General features: G+C 41.3%; 1 protein-coding gene across 6 annotated transcripts in view; it reads left to right on the forward strand.

Annotated features, from left to right (window-relative positions):
- supt3h (SPT3 homolog, SAGA and STAGA complex component) overlaps window positions 1–17272 on the forward strand; it is a 67826-nt gene extending 50554 nt beyond the window's left edge. For 5 of the 6 annotated variants that reach the window (XM_027002447.2, XM_027002448.2, XM_027002449.2 and 2 more), the window contains 5 exons: window positions 982–1094; window positions 1385–1495; window positions 2518–2685; window positions 5142–5252; window positions 16996–17272. In XM_027002447.2, coding sequence (XP_026858248.2) covers window positions 982–1094; window positions 1385–1495; window positions 2518–2685; window positions 5142–5252; window positions 16996–17037 — 545 coding nt within the window. In that variant the 3' untranslated portion in view covers window positions 17038–17272. The remainder of the gene's footprint in view (window positions 1–981; window positions 1095–1384; window positions 1496–2517; window positions 2686–5141; window positions 5253–16995) is intronic. The other variant, XM_027002450.2, reaches the window with a different exon arrangement.
- Window positions 17273–19669: the final 2397 nt, after the last annotated feature.

Consider the following 19669-nt stretch of genomic DNA (forward strand, 5'->3'; position numbering starts at 1 on the left):
AACACCGCTAACATGTTGACAGGCTTTAGACCTCAGTAGCTACTGGGTCAGCCCACAGTCTCGGTCCTGCAGGGCCACATTGAAACTGCATTGAAATTGGGATTGGTTCAGCTTGCTGTCTGGATTCTCAAAGGAAAAAAGCAAACCTCAGCCATCCTAAATAACACACTGTACCTGGATAGTGTACTTTATGGTTCTTTTACAAATCTGTTGTTGTAATAATAATAATAATAATAATAATAATAATAATAATGATGATGATGATGAGTAGCTGTTTTACTTTAATATTAATTGTCATCAAGGTAAATTCCTCACAATTAATGAGCATATACACCGATATGTATTACATTTACTTCTGGATAGCTTCAGTTTGGTTTTAGTTTATTTTAGATTTTTTAAGGCCCAAATAAAAAAAATAACAGTAAAGTAAAAATCAATCTCAAAATAAAACTGAAATCAAATGAAAACACACACACACACACACACCTATATATATATATATATATATATATATATATATATATATATATATATATATATATATAAAAGTCAGCAGCCAATATTCAATGCTCTTTTATCAGTATGTTTTAAAATTCATGTCAGGTGTCTTTAAATCTACAGTGAGGCTTACATTAGATATCAGCTCATACCCATATACATACAAATTCCCAGTATACACTGTATATTCAATTTCACACGTTTTTCATATATTCATTGCCTATTTATGTTGTAAATGTGATCCTAACTGGAATTATGGACATTAAGACTTGTAATCTTTACATACTGTATGTATTCAGGATTAAACCTGCATCTGTAAAAACAGAATGTCTCTATTGTCTATCCTTAGGTCTGGACCCACTGGGCATATCATATGTGGTTCTTAGTTTTTCAAATGCAGTTTATTTACTTTGGACCCTTTTCTAATGCAACACAGTCAAGTGTGTGCCAAATTTAATGTTGTTCTCTAAATCTGTTGTAAAGCTAAAAAAGCCTCCAAATTTCGAGAGTGGCTAGATTGCAGCAGTATTGATGTGAAGCCTAATGCGTTCTCCATGGAGATCCTGTCATACTTGGCTTATGAGACAGTAGCCCAGGTAACCTATAAGCTCATACAGTAACTTCACCTTAGACTCATGTTTCATAGAAAACAAAAAATGACAAACTCTGTCTAGAAAATAGTTTTGACATTTTCTAAACTGGTAATTGCTTTACAAGCATTTCCATGCTTAAAAATACAGATAACCAGCACAAAACTAGAACTCCTAAAAATAACCCAAGCATCAGTTAAAATCTGTATTTTTGTTGTCTTTGTGTAGTACTGTATAGAGTTTCTGTTGTCTAGACAAGAAGCATTAATCATAACGATATTGCTCCTATGTTGCAGATTGTTGACCTTGCCCTCCTGGTTAAGCAGGACATGACCCCCAAAGCAGGCGACCCATTTGGCCATGTCATATCAGCCACTTTCTTCCAGTACCACAGCTCAAATGCTGAGGTGAGCCAAACACCAGCCAGGTTCAGCCAGTAATGGCTGCAGGACATTTTTGTTAACTTTAAAGGGAGGACATCACCCTTTGCACCCAGAGTGAAACTAGCTTGAGTGCCTGGGTTTCCATGTGATAATGAAGCTATTTAAAAGATCATTACTACATGACTGTTTATAAACAGTTAATCTTACCTTTTTATTGCATACACACACACACACACACACACTTTTATAGTCATTTAAGGTGACCATGCTTTTTGTTTTCTAGTTTATGGGATCCAGGAAATGTTGTTATTTTTTTCTCAGAGTGAGCTCAGAATTAAGTTTGGAATATTTATTATAAATGTATAGTTAAGCATGTTTCGGGGTGCATCACTAAGCACAAGTGACCTCCTGTGCATTGTAAAGTGGTGCGTCTTCTCTGTCGCTGCTGCTAGGGCCTGACATTCAGCCAAGCAGGGCTGCTAAGTTTGTGCAAGGTGGTTTTGTACTGTGGGATCTCTTCCACGGAGGGGCTTTTCTGTCACTGCAACCACAAAACCTCCTCTCTTGCTCTCTCTCGCACTCTTTCTCAAGTGTTCAGCCTCAGCCAAGGCCACACTGGGGCTGAAGTGCACAGGGAGTTTCAGTCTGGGTTTTGTTACTGCTGTTGTTTTTTTTCCCACCTAAACCTTGAGGATCCCATGCAAAGGAATGAGCCAGAGGACCCTGCACAAAACTGCAGTCCTTGACCAGCAAGAAACTGCTCTCTGTTAAATGTATAATGTCAACTATACACAGCCATGGTGCTCAATGCATGTGCAAATTATTCTTATAGCCTGTGATCGTGCCCCCCCCCCCCCCCCCCAATATAAGTATGGTTCCATGTGATTAGAAATTACTGAACATTTTAGATAGTACCTAATGTACTTTGTATCACCAGATGGAATTAGGACTTGTGCATTTTCACCATTTAGACTTTTCAGTTAATTAGTGCATATTGTAACCTACATGCAGTGAGATGATGCGGTTCTCTTCTGATTTACCTGTAGGCTGTAGCTACTAAAAGGGAGGCGGAGTCTCCGGAGAACACACCTCCATCCACACCCAGTGGCCCTGTGGGGTCAGGCCACCAGGGCAAGCTACACTCTATCGCCCAGGGCAACGGTGGGCTCCAGCAAGATGCCAGCAGCAAAACCAAACAACGCAAGAGGAAGAAGGTACCACTGTGAAAAATTGCTGGTGAATGCTATAGAATTATCAGAAGTTATGCAAGAAGAGTGACTGTGATGATATAATGATTCATAAATTTGTATATATATATTATAATAAAAAAAACACACTGCATTCTATAGTGCCATATCCCATTGAACAGATGGTTTGAACAATCAAGGTCATTGATGGAAAAAGTGAACCTTTATATTTAGTAACTAGTGGAACCTCTTTATTGGCACCAACTTCAACGAAACCCACACTGTAGCTGCTGCTCAGTCTTGTGCAGTGGTTAGGGGGTTTTGGCCCTGTCCTCCATACAGGACTGTTTTTGTTCATGTGTGGTTTTAGGATGTCTTGCTCGAATGGCCTGCTTCAAATCACACCACATCATTACAATAGGACTGAGGTTGGAACTCGGACTTTGTACAATGCAGACTTTCTTCTGTTTGAGCCACACTGTTGTTGATTTAGTTCCTTGTTTTGGATCATTGTCATGTTGCATGACCTGAACTTGAGTTTAAGATCTCAAGACAGGCACCCAGACATTCTAGTTTAAATCTCCTGATACAGGTTAGAATCTGTTTTTCTCCTTAATGATTGCAGGCTGTTTAGACCTAAGGTAGCAAAGCAGCCCCACATGATTATACTTCCTCCACCATGCTTCACAGTTAGGATAAAGACTTTGGTGTTCGTCTTTTTTTAGTTGTGTCTGTGTTTATTAATTGCTTTTATGAAATGATAAACGATAATTGCTTCTATGAAAACCTTAATGGTTAATGGTATTTTAGTGAAAGTAGCCCAAATCCAATTTATTTGCCTATGGGTGATGTAAATCCATGGATGGAGTTCACCTATCTAGCACATGGGTGCAAGCTTCTGAAATCACATACCTAGCCTAATATAGACCAAGTTAAATATTTTGACAGACTTGGGTTACTGTACAACTGATTACATCGACCTGACTTTAAATCTGATCCTAACTAACTTCAGGTTAACATACTGTTATTATGCTTTATTAAAGCAGATACATGAGCTGCATTATTGCATACTGCAGACCTGCTCTTGTGCTCTCGATGGCTGTCAAATCATTGGCCTCCCATCACTATTACTGAAACCATCTAATAACCATCTAATAATTTTTTTTTAGTTGTAAAGGTGTAGCCCTTTCTACTACACTGAGCTTCTGCAACTGGCCTGTGTTTTGACTGGGTTATATTGCACTTGAACAGAATTATGTTGTGATCAATGAATACCCCACAGCTAATTTAACTTGAGCACACTTTTCAAAAGGTCATTTTCTGTTAAGTTCACGTACTCTGTCAATGACCTTCACTGATCAGTAAAGATATGACAATATGAAATATGTTTGTTAATTATTGTAACATTTGATGAAGGTTGGGACACATTGGGATACATTCATGCAAAAATGCAGATGATTCTAAAATCTTCTCAAATGTTTTTCCTTCTTCCAACAAGTGAATGTGCGTTAAGGCTGGGGAAGATGGAAGACTGAGACTCATGAATGAATAATTTCACATGTTTTTCTCACATTGTTTCATAAGTAAAGCATGATTCAGAGTAAAGCATTCTTTCATTATCAATATTTGTCATACACTATCATTTTGTGTAGACTATGCATGGAGAGGCATTAAAAAGGATTTTGCAAGGAAAAAAGAGGGGCTTCAAAATGAGCTTCCACTGTGTGTCTGTCTGTGTATGAGTGAAAAGTATTCATGCAAAGATGATTCCAGTATAAGTTGTTATATTTTTATAGGACTGTCACCCTGGAAAAAGCAATAATGAGAGAATTGACTTGGGACGTGAAAGAGATGTATATGCCATGTTAAAGTCATGGGGGAAGTTCATTGGTCATCTCCTTAACAGTCATTCCAGTCTCCGCATCTAGAGTGGAAATTCCAGCAGGAAAGACGTATTACACTTTCTCATATGCCCTGCCATGTCGATTCTACCACAGCAAATTTATTGCGCAGATCAAAATAGGGAAGCTGTTTTTCCTCCCCACCCCCAACAAGAGTCAAATAGTTCCTCTATGCCTGATGCCAAACAGATTCAGAGCCCCAGTGCAATTACAGCTGATCACATACAGCAAATAACAGTTCACTAACGTTTACTGTCAGGCCTCTATATATCAGATTAACTCCTGTACTGAAAGTACATAAAGCATGAAGTGACACATAGCATTTATATGTCTATGGAGGTACAAGCTTGGCTGAGCTGTATGCTCGTTACCCAATCCTGATCCAGACCGTCTTTAGAAATGTATTGTGTGTGTGTGTGTGTGTGTGTGTCGTGTCTGGATGGCCTTCCCTGGCTGTGTTTTTGGGTAAAACGGCCTGTCTCCCACTGTGTTTTTGATTTAGTAATAATATTGGCCGTTTTTTCTCTCTGTCTCTCTCTCTATCTGCCCCCCCCCAACTCTCTCTCCCACCCCCCATAACAGAGTGCAGCAGCCTGTAGCACGGAGCCTCAGAGTAGTGCCATCCAGCCCGCCCACATCAGAGAGGCCATCAGGCGCTACAGCCGCAGAATTGGCCCACTCTCCCCCTTCTCAGTGCGTAATAACAGAGCCGTAAAAGAGTTATATTTATAATCGCAGCGCAGCCCCATTTTAAAGTGGTCAAACTCTGAAGTATTGGAATTGTTGAGTGCAATTTGTGGTCAGTATAATTTTCCTTGTAAAAGTTGCATAATTCTACTGCAGAATTAAATAAGCATAATGTCTATCCTTTCTGGAAATACAAAGGATGTTTAATTTTGTTTTGTTTGCTGCGAGTTCTGTTTATAGCTGAGAAATGCCTGCTTATTTTGCTTGCGTATGTATGTGGCTGTGCCGCTTGCCGTAGGACAGTTATAATTTTCCACCGCGCACAGTGGTGTGGGTGTCGTAAGTGCTAGCTTTAGCATGAAAACATGGCCATCTGAGGCTGGACAGAGATCTCACAGCCAACCAGCCAGTGTGTACTGTTGTGGTCAGTGTGTAATTCACAGGTAATGAGCAATTTACCATTGACTGAGGCTACTTGATTATTTCAAAGCCAGTAACCACTAGAGATGTAGGCAATACTAATGCAGAATACATTCTCCAAAACCATTTAGAGCTTTTTTCCCTGATGGCACTTTTTAAATGCGTGTTAACAGCGGAATGTTTTTTGTTGGTGTGAGCTAATTTTCCTTATGATGTAATTCAATTAGCATCTGGTAAACCATTTTTTGTTTGTTTTTTACTGCAGCCATTTACTTGATGTAATTTTTCCTTTTCATTGCAAAAGGGAAGTTAATGAGCAAATTTCACTCTTCACTGTTGCACAGAAAAGGCAGAGCACTTCCAGAAGTTAGTATGGTGTACTGATGCCACCAATTTAGTAAGGATGGATGTTGTAGGAGTTCTCAAGTCAAAACAAATCAAGAGGCTTTTGTTATTCCAGGTATATACAAGTGTTCAGTGAAACAAAACATTCCTCCAGGACCATGAAGCAATACAAAAGAACACAAGTGCAAACAACAATAAATGCAGACTACAGGAGCAATAGTCATAAATGCATATAATGCAACACCGACCAGTATGTGGCGCTGAGTGAAGTAAATGGATGTGTAAAAAATACATCATATTATGACATATAAGTATTTAGCAGATACATAGCTATAGCATATATGAACAAAGCAGTCACTCAGTTAGCAGCCAGTACAACAATGTAAGAATTAATACTGTTAAATGGAATACAAAATTAGATAAATATGGTATTCATGAGAGATTGTCATAAAAAGTGAGGAAATAAGATGGTGGATGTGGGTCTCTGGGAGTCTGATGGCTTGGGGAAAGAAAACGTACAGTCTGACTGTGAGGGCCAAATGCTTCTGTGCCTTCTTACAGAAGGCAGGAGAGAGGAGTTCTGGGGGGGCGGGGGGGGGGCTGAATCATCCACAATGCTTGTGGTTCTTTGGCTGGAGCCTATGGTGGGGATGTACATGATGGAGGGGAGAGAGAGAGAGACCCTGATGATCTTCTTTGCTGTCCTAACTATCCACTGCAGGATCTTTCGGTCTAAGATGGTACAATTCCAAAAGCAGGCAGTGATACAGCAGCTCAACAAACTCAGACAAGCTTCTTGTTTATGAGCCATTGGCTGTAGTAACTCGTGTATAGTGTCAGTGCCAAGACTTATGCTGAGAAAGGGATGAGTGCAGGAGTTCTGTTTCCTGTAGTTTGAGGGCACCAAGATTGCTACAGATCATTGTTTTGTAATGAATCATAGTGTAGTTACAGGAATCAGTGTGAACTTATTTCCAGCAAACAGGAGGCTTTCATCTGTATGCAGAAAAGAGCACTGTGTGGTTTTAAGTCGCTGGCAACTGTCATTACTGCCTCAACCACCTTGCCTCCACCCCCTGATAGCTGTGAGTACTACCCCAACCACCCCACCCTTGGTAGCCATCACCGCTGCTCCAACCACCACGCTCCAGCCCAGTAGCTGTCACTACTACCCCAGTCATTCCACACCCACACCTGGTAGCCATCACTACTGTCACACCTCCTTTTTAACTTAACAATCAAGTTGGTCTTTTATAGGGACTGGTTTAAGCTTAACGGAACAATAGTGACCTTGTTGTTATGTAAACGAGGTGTTAAATATGAATGTTTAATTTATAGAATTGCTGGATTAAAATGTGGTGCACTGAATCTTGGCTCAGTAAACCAATTCAGTGATTACTTTACTGTAAATATGACTAGTTGTGTTTAAATGAAGGAAACTATGAAGTGCGTTAGTTTGCGCTATGTTGACTAATATATAAAACAAGTGCTGTATGGGTTTTCCACCCTGTGATGATGAGTGAAGAGTTCCAAATGCTGTTCTAGTGCTGCTGACTTTGGAATTTGATGAGCTGCTCGCAATGGCACAGAAATAGGGGTGTGGGTGTGTGTGTGGGGGGGGGGAGGTGCTGGAATGGTGGCTGGAATGGTCTAGCAATTGGTTTGGTTTTATTGCAGCTGGAGTCAGTTTAAGACCATGATTAATTGTACCAATAAGTAATTTTCACTCTGGCCTTTTACCACATGCTCAGTGCTAAAAGCCCTTTAGTACAGAATGGCGCTCTTGTACGTGAGTCTCAGCTGTAGTTCTGTTGGCCTCCATACACATGAGGCATCTTCTCATTTAGCTGTTCATAATAACCATCTATGCTGCAGTCAAGAGACATTAGCTAATAATGTGTGTGAACTTTCAAGTGTTACTGAGGTGTATAAAAATTGAAAATCTGGAATTACTGAAAGTTTCAGATGCCATTTTCTCAGATCCCTGGCATTGTGTAATTTAGCGTAGCTGTCCGTCCATATGATTGGACATTCTTGGAGGCTTTAGCTGTCTTGCATTACCGTAGTCAAGCCGTTGCAAGATAATTAACATCAAAATTGAATTAAGGGGCTAATGTAAGAGCTAAGGAAATTCAAAGCTTGTTTGATTATTCTCCAAAATAGGCATGAGCTGAATAAGAGAGTTCCCCAAGGGCAGTCCCCCATGTCAGTGGAATCAGCAGCATTATGGCTGGTTTGGGAATTGCTTTCATCATCCAGGCTTTTTTCTTTTCTGCTTGTTCATGGTGCATCTATAATCTTTGTTGTAGCTTACCAAAATTTTGCCCCCCCCCCCCCAAAAAAAGTTGCTTTTAAAGTTTACTGTATAGTCATATGTAACTTTTAATGTTAATATCACAGTCATTGTGTTGTAAAGTTTCTGTCAAATAAGTGAGTTGGAGTTACACTTAAGAGTTACTGATTACAGTGAATCAGTTTAAAAGATATTTTGAAAATGTTGTGCAAAGTCCAGACAACCCAACAGCTCAAACTGAGGGAGAAATCTCAAAATATTAAAAAGGAACTTTCAGAGGAGCTGGAAATCAAAACCATAGCAGGATACATCATACAACATCAGATAAATGTTAAAGGTCAGAGCTGTGACCGTGAAGATATGGTCCCTCTTCAAGCCATTTGTCCTTTGTGGGCAGAGTTATTTCTGCATGGCTGCAGCGTTTTGTACCTTACTTCTGGTCATCCCCAGTCTCACTTTTACGGAGCATTCCCTGCCAAAGGGAGCAGGCAGAGGAGTAATGAGGCTCCACTGATGTTTATTAGATGATCATCTCGGTCTTGTCGTGGGAGGACAGACAAGTCGTGCTGTGCTACTGACATCTGTTTATAGGGCTGTGCCCTTTACAACACCCCACAAACACTCCACTGGACACACAGTTGACCCAGTTTTGTCTCTGCATTTCAGTTCCATCTTCAACACTAGCAGTAAACACTGCTGCCGATACTAGGTGTCTCTGAGGCCATTCAGAACCTTTCCCAAACAATTGCAAATTTATACGTGGAGTCATTCTTCTCTTTGGTTCGAATACCTTGTTATTAAACCATGAAATTCCTCTTTGGATGTCAAGTGAATGGCTGGACTGGCAAAATCATACTGTACATAAGTCAGTTGGAAGGGAAAAGACATTCGGTAGTAATCTAGCCAAGCAGTGTTGGACCAGTAAATGGTATCCAAACCCCCCAATGCTGGAACACAACATTAAATGCTGGAGCCACTAAAGTAAAAGGATAATATTTATTGTTGAAATAAGTTTATCAGAAATGCAAAAGAACAGTAGTAGCCAGTCACCCTGCTCTCTGGGCCATTCCACTCAACATGTTTGTTTTTATTGTGTGCCAAAAACAGTGGTGGTGGCCAACCTTTCATATTTGTTGAAACATTGATATGAAAATACTATACTATTGAAAGGATGAAGTTAAATGTTTGTTCCCCAAAAAAGTCTGCTATTTCTGTGGATTTATGGAACCATACTTTTTTTTTTTTTTTTTTTTTTTTTTTTTTTTTTTTTTTTTAGCACGATTTCTGTCGTGCTGCATCTGGAAGTGTTTATTTCAGTGCCATGTAATCCATCTCCCGGTGCGGTAAACAGACTGGCTATTATTTGGGAATGAGGTCTCATCTTTAGGCGTCGTGCGCGGAGTGTGCTGTCTGCTCGCCGCGGCCTGCGAGATGCTCCTGATTTACAGTGGGGTTTTTCCGCACACTGACCCTCGAATCCCACTTCACAGTGGGGTGGTGTACAGTACGGTCCATTAAGCCTGGGTTCTAGGGACGTGCTTCTCTGCTGGAGCCTGGTGAACTTGGCTGGGTTCCCCCTCACCATCTCCCCCCCCCCCCCCTCCCCCAAAAAAAAAAAAATAAAATAAAAATAAAAAATGTCAGGGCTCTACTGCAAAATAACAACTCTAATCTTTTGCCCAGAAATCTCGGAGGTACGGCTTTGCTGTAAATCACTGGGCTCTTCTCTGCCTCCCTCCCTGCCTTCAGTCCCATGAAGGCTACACCTTCTGCCTTTGGCCAAGCACTCACACTTTTAAAAAGACATTCTACAGTGAAGATATACAGGCTCTTCCCAAGAGAAATACTGAAATACTGCCCTCATATCTAATTTTCCCCAGCAAGGCTTGTATTCACCGATTGCATGAGTAGCACTTCACACCCTTACAGAACACATGATTTGGATGTGATGGGGAGGGAACCCCGCATTTCGGCTTTGAAAATCACAGAGCACTTTTACCGCCTGTGCTGTGGATGTGAAAATGTTCTGTCTGTCGACTGGTGTGTTCATGCAGCCCATAAACTGGCTGGAGCAGAGGAGAGCATCCGACGCTGCTTGAAGTCCATTACACTTGAACCCAAGTCCGCTTGCCCATATTTTCTCCATTATATTCCCCATTGCAGCTGAAGATGCCTGCGGAGGGTCTGAAGCCCCAGCAGGAGTGCCATTATAGCCTTCCTTGCTGGCAGATGTGCTGACTGGCAGTCTGTAAACGGGGGAGTCCCTGGTCATTGCTCGTATTCGGTGCAGCCTTGATCCAATTCAGCAGGCTCCAGACTGGCAGAGACAGTGTCTCTCTCTCTCTCTCTCTCTCTCTCTCTCTCTCTCTCTCTCTCTCGCGTGTGCATTTGCCCTCTCTTTACTCCCATACCGCTAAGAGCCAACACACACACATGCTGAGACGAACACACTCCCCCCAACTGCCGGGCGACTCTTGTGAATATGCATGAGCAGGCACACCGCTTATAGCAACATCTCATTAGGGTGTGAGACGTGCTTGATCATGACATTTTCCACTATCTCGTTCTTTGCCATTGGACTCGTCACTCCCCCATTTCCGAACTTTGCTTTTTCTCCCTTGTGTTTGGAGCCAGGCACCATTTCTGACAGCTCTTTGTTTTTCTTTGGTAGTATTTATATACTTTTTGCACTCAGCAGTAGAAATGTGTTCTGACCCTTTGTTTAATGTGTATCTTGGCCTCCAGTCTTTACAAAAAGGACAAAAGCTGAGCTATAGGTGGTGCCAGGGCTGAAATATGTGCACTGTTCTCTTTTATGAAGCACGTTAAGGACTTTATGCTTTGTTTATGGCTGTTAACAAGGTTTTTGTCTTTCCCAGACGTTTGTTACCTCCAGTCGGGAACAGTTAAATAGTGACAATGTGTAATGTTGCACTTCCACAGAATGGTCACACACACAGTCTCAACAATGTCTGTACATGGTAAATTCTTTATGATGTCAGACAAACAATGCCTCATGGCTCTTGCTTTCATTGGGTATATAAAGAGTAAGTCAGTCGAGTGATACTCAGCCTGATCCATCGCATGTTCATTTTCCCCTCCGTTACAAGGCCGGTAATTGGAGCGTCATCTCTCAGGGTCAAAAACATGCCCTGTCTATTGGTTTCCTGAGCCCCAGCAGCCAGCGTAAGGACATGACGCATCTGATCAAAGATCCAACCCGCATCGGTCTCACACGGCCTCATTGTGCCCCTTCTCACTGGGGGTCAGCTATCGCACACAGCCCTGTTCTGTCCCACCCACCCCTGCCCCCTCTGAGGGTCGTCTGTCACACACGGTCGCATTCTGCCCCACTAAACTGGGGGTTATCTGTCAGTATGCTATGCTATTACTTTAACTGCTCTCCAGCCCATTTTATTTGCCTTGCTGTTTTATCTGTGCTGCCTATTTAAGGAACCTCTTCATCAGTTTGATTACAGGAAGTGTTTAAGAATATCACCCCAAAGATGCATCACTGATTTAAGAACATCACCCCAGAAATTTGTTATAATGTGAAGCAATCACAAGGCGGACGCATACACTGAGAAGAGCAAGATTCATTAAGGGCAAATCCATAATCAGAGTCGTTAGAACAGTCCAGGGTCAGTGAGCCAAAACGTAGAGTCCAAGAATACATTTTAAACAAACAAACAAAAACACAATGAAAAAAAGGGAGCAGGATATAACAATGATGCAAGTAACGATACGAAAACTAACACTAGAGATCACAAAGAGGCAGAGAGGCTAGGATTTAACACAATGCTAGGAATCACAAACAAGACATAGATTACAATGACCAGCAAACACACAGTCAACAAGGCATGGTTTAAATACACATACAATGAGATTTAATAAGACACAGGTGCAACTTATGAGGGATGGAGAAAATGAAATTAATAAACGGAACAAGAACGAGGAAAACAAAGATGAGACAGGGAAACCATGACAACGAAGATGCTTGACACTGGCCAATCATGACTTATTTGTCTTTTTAAACTATTTTTAGATTTGAAGCACCTAATGAATGCAGCATCTAACATGCTCACTCACTCAATCACTCACTCAAGTTTGGGCTCTGTTAGCAATGAAAACTTTAGTAATTCGCATCAATGCCACGGTGTCCTTTTTAGCCATGTAAGCCATGTGCGTGCACATGCGTGCACACACACACACACACAATTTATTTATATATATACACACATACACATATGCACACACACACACACACACGTGTGTGTGTGTGTGTGTGTGTATATATATATATATATATATATATATATATATATATATATATATATATATATATATATATATACACATACGTGTGTGTGTGTGTGTGTGTGTGTATGTGTATGTGTGTGTACTATACTATCTAATAATTGTCTAAGTGAAAGAATTATACAATAAGTCTGAGATTCTATGGCATATGATTCCATCTAAGAGCTGCAGCTAAATGCTGAGTCACATAGAACGTCACTAACCCATGCCGTCTGGCAAATGGCAAACCAGATGATCATTGTCCTTACATGTAGGTAGTTTCGGCAACAAATCTGACAAGTCAGAAATGTAATGCGGTACAGCACTGGAATAGTAAATCGAACTTGTATCAGTATGCCAGATCAGTTACACCAGTACATGATGCATAAAGCACAGTAAAAACAGTGGGCTTAATACAACTGAGATCTCCTTTTTTTGGTCCTCCTACACAAGACCCAATCACATACAAGTAAAGGTTTTAATCTCCATGTGTAGTCATGGTCAGGACATCCTAAAAGGTTTGACAGCAACACTAGCCCATCGTAAGACATCGCTAATGTAAGAGTATTGAAGATTCATAACTTTTAATAAGATCTGAGGCCTTTTGAGGAGGAAAATTGCTCAGTTTAAATCCCTTCATGACAACACACGTCAATTATTCCAAGTACCGCCGATATGAAAAATGGGATTTAAATAAATAAGCAAATAAATTAATACATGCAGTGCTCATCCTGGAATTATTAATTAGTAGCACAACTATTTTGAAGGCAAATAACAGCATACAGCAACATGACATCCAATAAGAGACTAGAAGTCTGTGATGTTGGCAGTCTCAACAGTAACTTTAATCTTTAAAACATGTCTGTGTGCCCCTTCTTTTTTGTTTTCCTGAAAGTTTTCCACAAACACATTAATTCAGAACGTGCAAATGAATGCTAATACAACAGTTTGTGCAAATAACCACCAGCATGTGGTGACCATGTTTCTAGAAGCTATCAGTGTGGGTGTAGGCATGTGCAGGTGTAGGCCTGTGTGGTTGTAGGCTTGTGTGCTCGTAGACCTGTGCGGGTGTAGGAGCAGCATTTTCCAGGCCCTCTCCATCCTTGCATATCCACTCATCCTCATGGTTCTTATCTGTCCACTCTGGATTTCTCCAGAGCTGCTAACATGTACAGGCGGTTAAATCAGAGCAGGTCAATGCCTGGGCTATTGGAATCCACTTTTACAGTGTGGCTTCTGGTCACCACACTGCCTCTTCCCTCTTGTTCTGTCAGCAGAGCGGTATTTCACCCGTCCGGCTGCTCCCCGCGCTCACATGGACCTCCTCTCCTCCTTCCCTTATGCAAGTTTTTCTTGGACCCCATCAATACAATTTGCCCCGACATAGCTGTGGATGGCGGCAGCGGCCTGCCACCCACTGCCAAGGCCGGGGGCCTGAACGAGTGGGGCGTGTGTGAGGCTGGCTGGCCCCATCCAGAGGACCTCCACGGAGTGTTTCCATAAGGGGAAAAGAAGGCCTTACTTAGCACTATTTAACTGCAGTGTGGAGATTTATGAATGGCCAAGTGGAGGCTTGGCCAAGCAAAGTTTGCAGAGGGTCTTTAAAGTATGAATGTAGCATTTATCATCTAGCAAAGCCTCACTTTGAGCTTGTGTACAACTTTGTCTAGCATTTACACTTATGATGGTGCTATTAATGCAATTTAGGGAAAGGAGACAAATGTACCAGTAGATTGGGGTGCTCTGTGTGCTTTAATTATGTTTGCATTCCGATCTTCTTTCACCACATTATATTTACATTTTGCTGTGTCGTTTGGGCTTCTGAACCTTCTTAAATCTATTCTTTTCACAGCTCTCAGAAACCACTTTTAGCTGTTTATTTTTTCCACCCCATAGTCAAAGTACATCAAAACCAAAGCAAAGTGTCCTGGAGAGCAGCGCACATGATCTCAGGTTCTTATACTTTTCCCACTTCTGCTGCACTCCCATCCTTAGGAACACATTTGTTTTAGCGTTTGAGCTTTGGTGTGGTGCAGTAAGCGCTGGAAAGTGGGGACTCTTTTCTTCCTTTCTTCCTTTTACACAGTATAAATAATTAGTTCAGGGAGGACCTGCAGAAGGGATGGTAAAGGGAGTATTATGTGAGGGAGTCTGATTTAAAATATATTCCATCCAGGAAGGAAGCCTTCCTTGATATATATCTCAATTACTTCCTGTTGGATGCCTACATTAAGTACATATATCAAGACAAACGTCCAGATTATATATTCTCCTGGCTCCTCAAAGAAGCTCTGTCTGTCAGCTTTCTCCAGAGGGTGTATATTTAGTTTAGCAGTGTTACTACTGACGAGACATATTTTGAAACGATTCTGTATAATATGCATTTGTAAATGCTGAAAACCTAGAAATGGTACATTGCGGTGTGTAGTGTGAATAAGATGTTTGTAAAAGAAATTGAGAAATTGCTTTTTGTGAAAAAAAAAACCAAACAAAAAAAACATTTTTTAAAGTAGAGCCTCTCCCACCTGTATAACTACTGTATCTTAGCATTAGCCCTGAATCAAACCCATTTCATTTTGCATAAAGTATTGCTAAATAGTTACAAGACACTGTAAATAAATGTTATATCTGTTAACCTTTCAATATTTTTTTCAAGAAATTGAAATTAAGAAATGTCTAAACAAAATCCTGCATTTTCAGTATTTCTCTTAGTCTGGATGTGTAACAGATCCAGGTGTGAGGCTCTTCAAATGCAGACTAGCTTCAGAGAGCTGGCTCAAATGAGGAAAAGCTTCAGAGAGCTGGCTCAAATGTTCCCTAAGCCCTGTTTGTCCTAACTAGAAATCTCTTATGAGTTTGCTGATCCTATAATTTCACTCACAGATAATGACACTGGGAAACAGAAGTCGCAAGCAAATCAAGGAGCAACCTTAGAGGACTGAAATTCAGGAATCTTCTGTTTTATAAATTCCAGGTTGGCCTTGTGAAGTGAGACTACTTCTCTCTTTCTCAGTCTCTGTGTTTAGCTCCCCTGCTTGCCTTTTCATCCTGCTTTTCCAGTGGACCAGCCAGTTCATGTTTCTGGGTCTGCATCTTGTTTAAGGAGCCTGGGTTGTCTTGTTTTCCTAAATCAAACTCCTCACTGCCTGGGACCTGTCTACATTTTCTATTTATTCTCAAAATGCCAGACAATCTGGGAAAGGACAGCTATAATAAGAGGGGGGGGGGGGGCATCAAAAACAAATTGTATTGCGTTGAGATCTTTGCAAAAAAAAAAGATCACATCTGGTTTGAGTTCTCAGTTTCTTTTATGACAAGGAAATTAAATGACATATATAACAATGTACCACTCCATGAGGGTTTGGATTTGGTTCTTGCCGGCTATCGCGTCGCTCTTTCTGCTTATTCCTATGTCGGGAATCGTGAGCAAGACCATCTGACAGTCTCATTTTTACCCAGCACGCAACACTATGGAATATTATAAGGGGGGAGGGGGTGACACATGCATTTCTTTTTTCCCTCTCTGTGGCCAAGTAAGAATAATTAGTGGTATTATGATACAACCACAACAGCCTGTCAAAAGTGCCTCACACACTGCATCTTCTTGTATTTTTATGTTGTTCATTCCATATCATTTTTTTCATTCTTTTCCTTCAACCTAGTCCTGAGCTTGCAGTGACTGCAGTACTGAGGTTTTATTCGAAAGGTCTGATATTCATCCATCTAACCCCTCAGCACATCTTAGTAATCCAGAACCTCACCCCTTAATTAATGTAATTATGTAGCCATGATCATGTATTATTACTGTCAAACCAAGTGGTCATGGTGCTCTGACTGTATAGAAAAAGTATTTAGTAGCGAGAGGTTTTTGAGCAAAGCAAGAGAGTTAAGTGTTCAAGAATTTCCTTAAATGTTATTTGAGTTGTTTTCTTTATACCTTTTCCATATGAACATATCTCCATTTTTATTTTTCAGTTTCTTAATTTTATAACTTACTTTGTGCATTGACATGCACTGGAGTCATTTTAACAACTTCCAGTCATTTAGTTACATGTAGCTTCTACAATCTCAATAAAATTTATATTACAAGTCAATAAACTGAATTTCCACAAATCAATTCATGAACCACTTGTTAACCCCACTCAGTCTTTTTTTCTTTTTTCTTTCTTTTTTTTTTTTTTTGACTCTCCATGTTTTTTAGTCTAGCATGAAGTCTTATAACCCACACAACCAGAAATGCTTAGATTAAACATAAAAGGAGGGGAAAAGACACATTCCAGCCAGTGTTGTCTACAAAAGCGGAAAACAAGGCCATGCCTCTTGCCTCTCTGGAGCTCCAGTGCTAATTCATCACAGATTTTCCTCCCCCTCTGCCCCCCTCCTCCTCTTTTCCAGAGTGCCTACCGCAGGAGCAGCATACCTTTCCTCGCCTGCTGACGGCGACGGAGGCATGTAGCAGAGGAGAGCAGGAGCAGCCCCGCTCAGCTCACCCAGGCCCAGAGCAGCCCTGCAGCAGCCTGCTGCGCTGATTGCACCCATTGCTGCTCACCTCGTTCACCTGCCACGCTGCACAGGCTACAGGACATTCAGTGGGTGTCTGGGTCGGTTGGGCTGGAGCTATTTTACAGAATGTCAAAAATAACAAAAATAAAGATGATATCTGTCATTTTGATAGGGTCCAGCCATTTCTTATTTGCATGTGTATTTGCATGTAATGAAATGCCTACCCCCTTCCATTTATGGAGTATGTAATTGTATGCTGGTGATATTCTTTTTTGTTCCTTACTTGTTTTATTGACTTGGGAGTTTTTTTTATTGACTTTTTATTCATCCTGGGTAAAAAATAAAATCTTTTTTGAGGAAATAATACTTTCATCCCTCCCAAGTGTGTGTGTGTGTCAGTCTCCTTGTGTGCCTGACATTAGCAGAGGCCCTGGCTCACCCGTGTGTTTTTAATTTCAGACATCACACTATAGACATGCTGAGGTCTGACTCAGTCAGCCCATCCACCACCATTTACATTTTCATGAAAGCTGCTTTTTCTATTGCTAATGAACTGAGGGGTCCTTAACCGTGTGTGGCCATGTTACATTGCCAGCCTTAAAGATCACTTCAGCACCTAACCAGTTCTGTTAACCTTTAAATATGTAATGAAATGTGTAACAAATTTTACTCGCTGTGAAAGAAGGTGGATTTCTGGACTTGTGGCTGACCGTGGAGGCCACATTTGAGTATAGGGGGACCTCCTCAGATAAGGTTGCCTTGCATCCTTCCACTGTATAATGAAAGTACAGAAAGAACACAATATGTCCACTTTCAATTTTTAAAATCCTTTGAAGAGCAGGGCCACTGTATAAAGCCATCCAAATGTAAGAAATACATTACCTAATTTTCCACAACATTTTTTTTCTACCTGGCTCCTGTTTTCTTGAGCAAAGGTATCAAACATCAGCAGCATTGTTTTCTAAAGGGAAACTGAGCATGCTTTCCTAATCATACAGGTCATATTTCACAATTTCTGTGTGTGTGAGTAAGCTGTGTTTTTTTTTTTTTGTTTTTTTTTTTTTTCCTCTCCCCAGTGTCGCCACTGAGGTCCCTGAGTTCAGTGTTCTGCCTCAGGTGAGGGACAAACTGGAGGCCTTAGCATAGCCATCAGCAAACAGATGCTGCAGCGCCAGTCTCCATTCTCTCTGGGGAAGACACCATGGGCTGGCGGTGTAGAGGCGAATTAAACCCCAGTTGCCTGGTGTTCCCTACCTTGCCTTTCAATGCGATGCCCTCTGGGGGATGGGAGCAGTCGTGCACGGGGCGCTACTAAGCTCTGAGTGATCCTCGAAGCGTAACGTGACCAGTTGAGAGCTCCGTATCTATCTCAGTCTTGTCGGCTCCCCTTAAAGCTGACGTGTCGTGCCGTGCACAAGCTTGAATCGGCCTACAACATGGTACTGCGCTTTATCGAAAGGGAAAGTACTCATGGAAAATTGCTGGTGACAGGTTTTGATTTCCCTGCCTCCTTACTTCTCTATGCCTTAACTTGATCAGTGCACAGAGCTGCTGAACACAAACCTCCAGAAGTGAACTGAACCTTTAATGTCTGTAATGAACACACATTTTTCTGTCACCACCCTATAAACGTCTCTGTAATATCCTCCACGATAGTTCAAGGTGTTACCTTTGTGTAGAAAGCTCAACATATCAACGTGATTATCCTCATAAATTATTTGGAATCCTGGCTTTTTCTCTGAGGAGCCTGAATGAGATTTATAGGTGCTGAAGTGATCTGACAGCTCGCCTTTTATTCTCTTTTATTGCAGCCTCCCTCCCTCTGCTTCCTCTGTTAGCGTCCACAAACTCAGCACAACCCCATCGAGAGCGGAGCGCCTCGGTTTCTACATACTATGAACTTTTGCATTATTATTGCTTTCCAATTAATGTTTTTCTCAATTTAAAGCCTTGTCATTTTTTTTCTATGCCCAGTATCCATAATATCAATGAAATGCAAAGTTTCTGACAGCAATTACAGACCTCATCTACCTTGGGAAATGCAATCTGTTTTACAACATAGGCTAAAGGTTCCACTCCTGAACATGTGTGTTAGAGAGAGAGAGAGAGTGTCCTCCCATGTGGCCACCCCCTCATAGACTGGGGCCAAGCAGAGCCTTGGGGTATGCAAGGCCTGGCCGTGGCCTGGCTGTCACACATGACCTGTGTTTATGGGCCTCGGCTCAGGGGGCTGTGCCTCACACCCTGTCACAGCCTATGTGCTTTCATGGCCAGCCTGCGGGCCTCGTCGGGTCATCACCGCTTTGATTTATAGCTCACTGCTGCTGGCAGGGATGATCATCTGGTTATCTGTAGAAGCAATGTGCCTCCCCCAATTCTTATTCCATTTTACGGTGGAACTAATTTAACAACGAACTTGTGGGCTCCAAGCTTATGGTTTTGTTCTCTTGGTCAGGAACCTAGTGTTTTGTCAAGATTGTGTGTGATTTTGTATGAGGAACAGCGTTTTAGGAGTAGGCTGGCAGATTAATTTCATTAATCCAGAAAAGAAAAGCACTAATAGGAA

The sequence above is a fragment of the Electrophorus electricus genome, chromosome 13, assembly GCF_013358815.1.
Source record: "Electrophorus electricus isolate fEleEle1 chromosome 13, fEleEle1.pri, whole genome shotgun sequence".
In the NCBI taxonomy this organism is placed as follows: Eukaryota; Metazoa; Chordata; class Actinopteri; order Gymnotiformes; family Gymnotidae; genus Electrophorus; species Electrophorus electricus.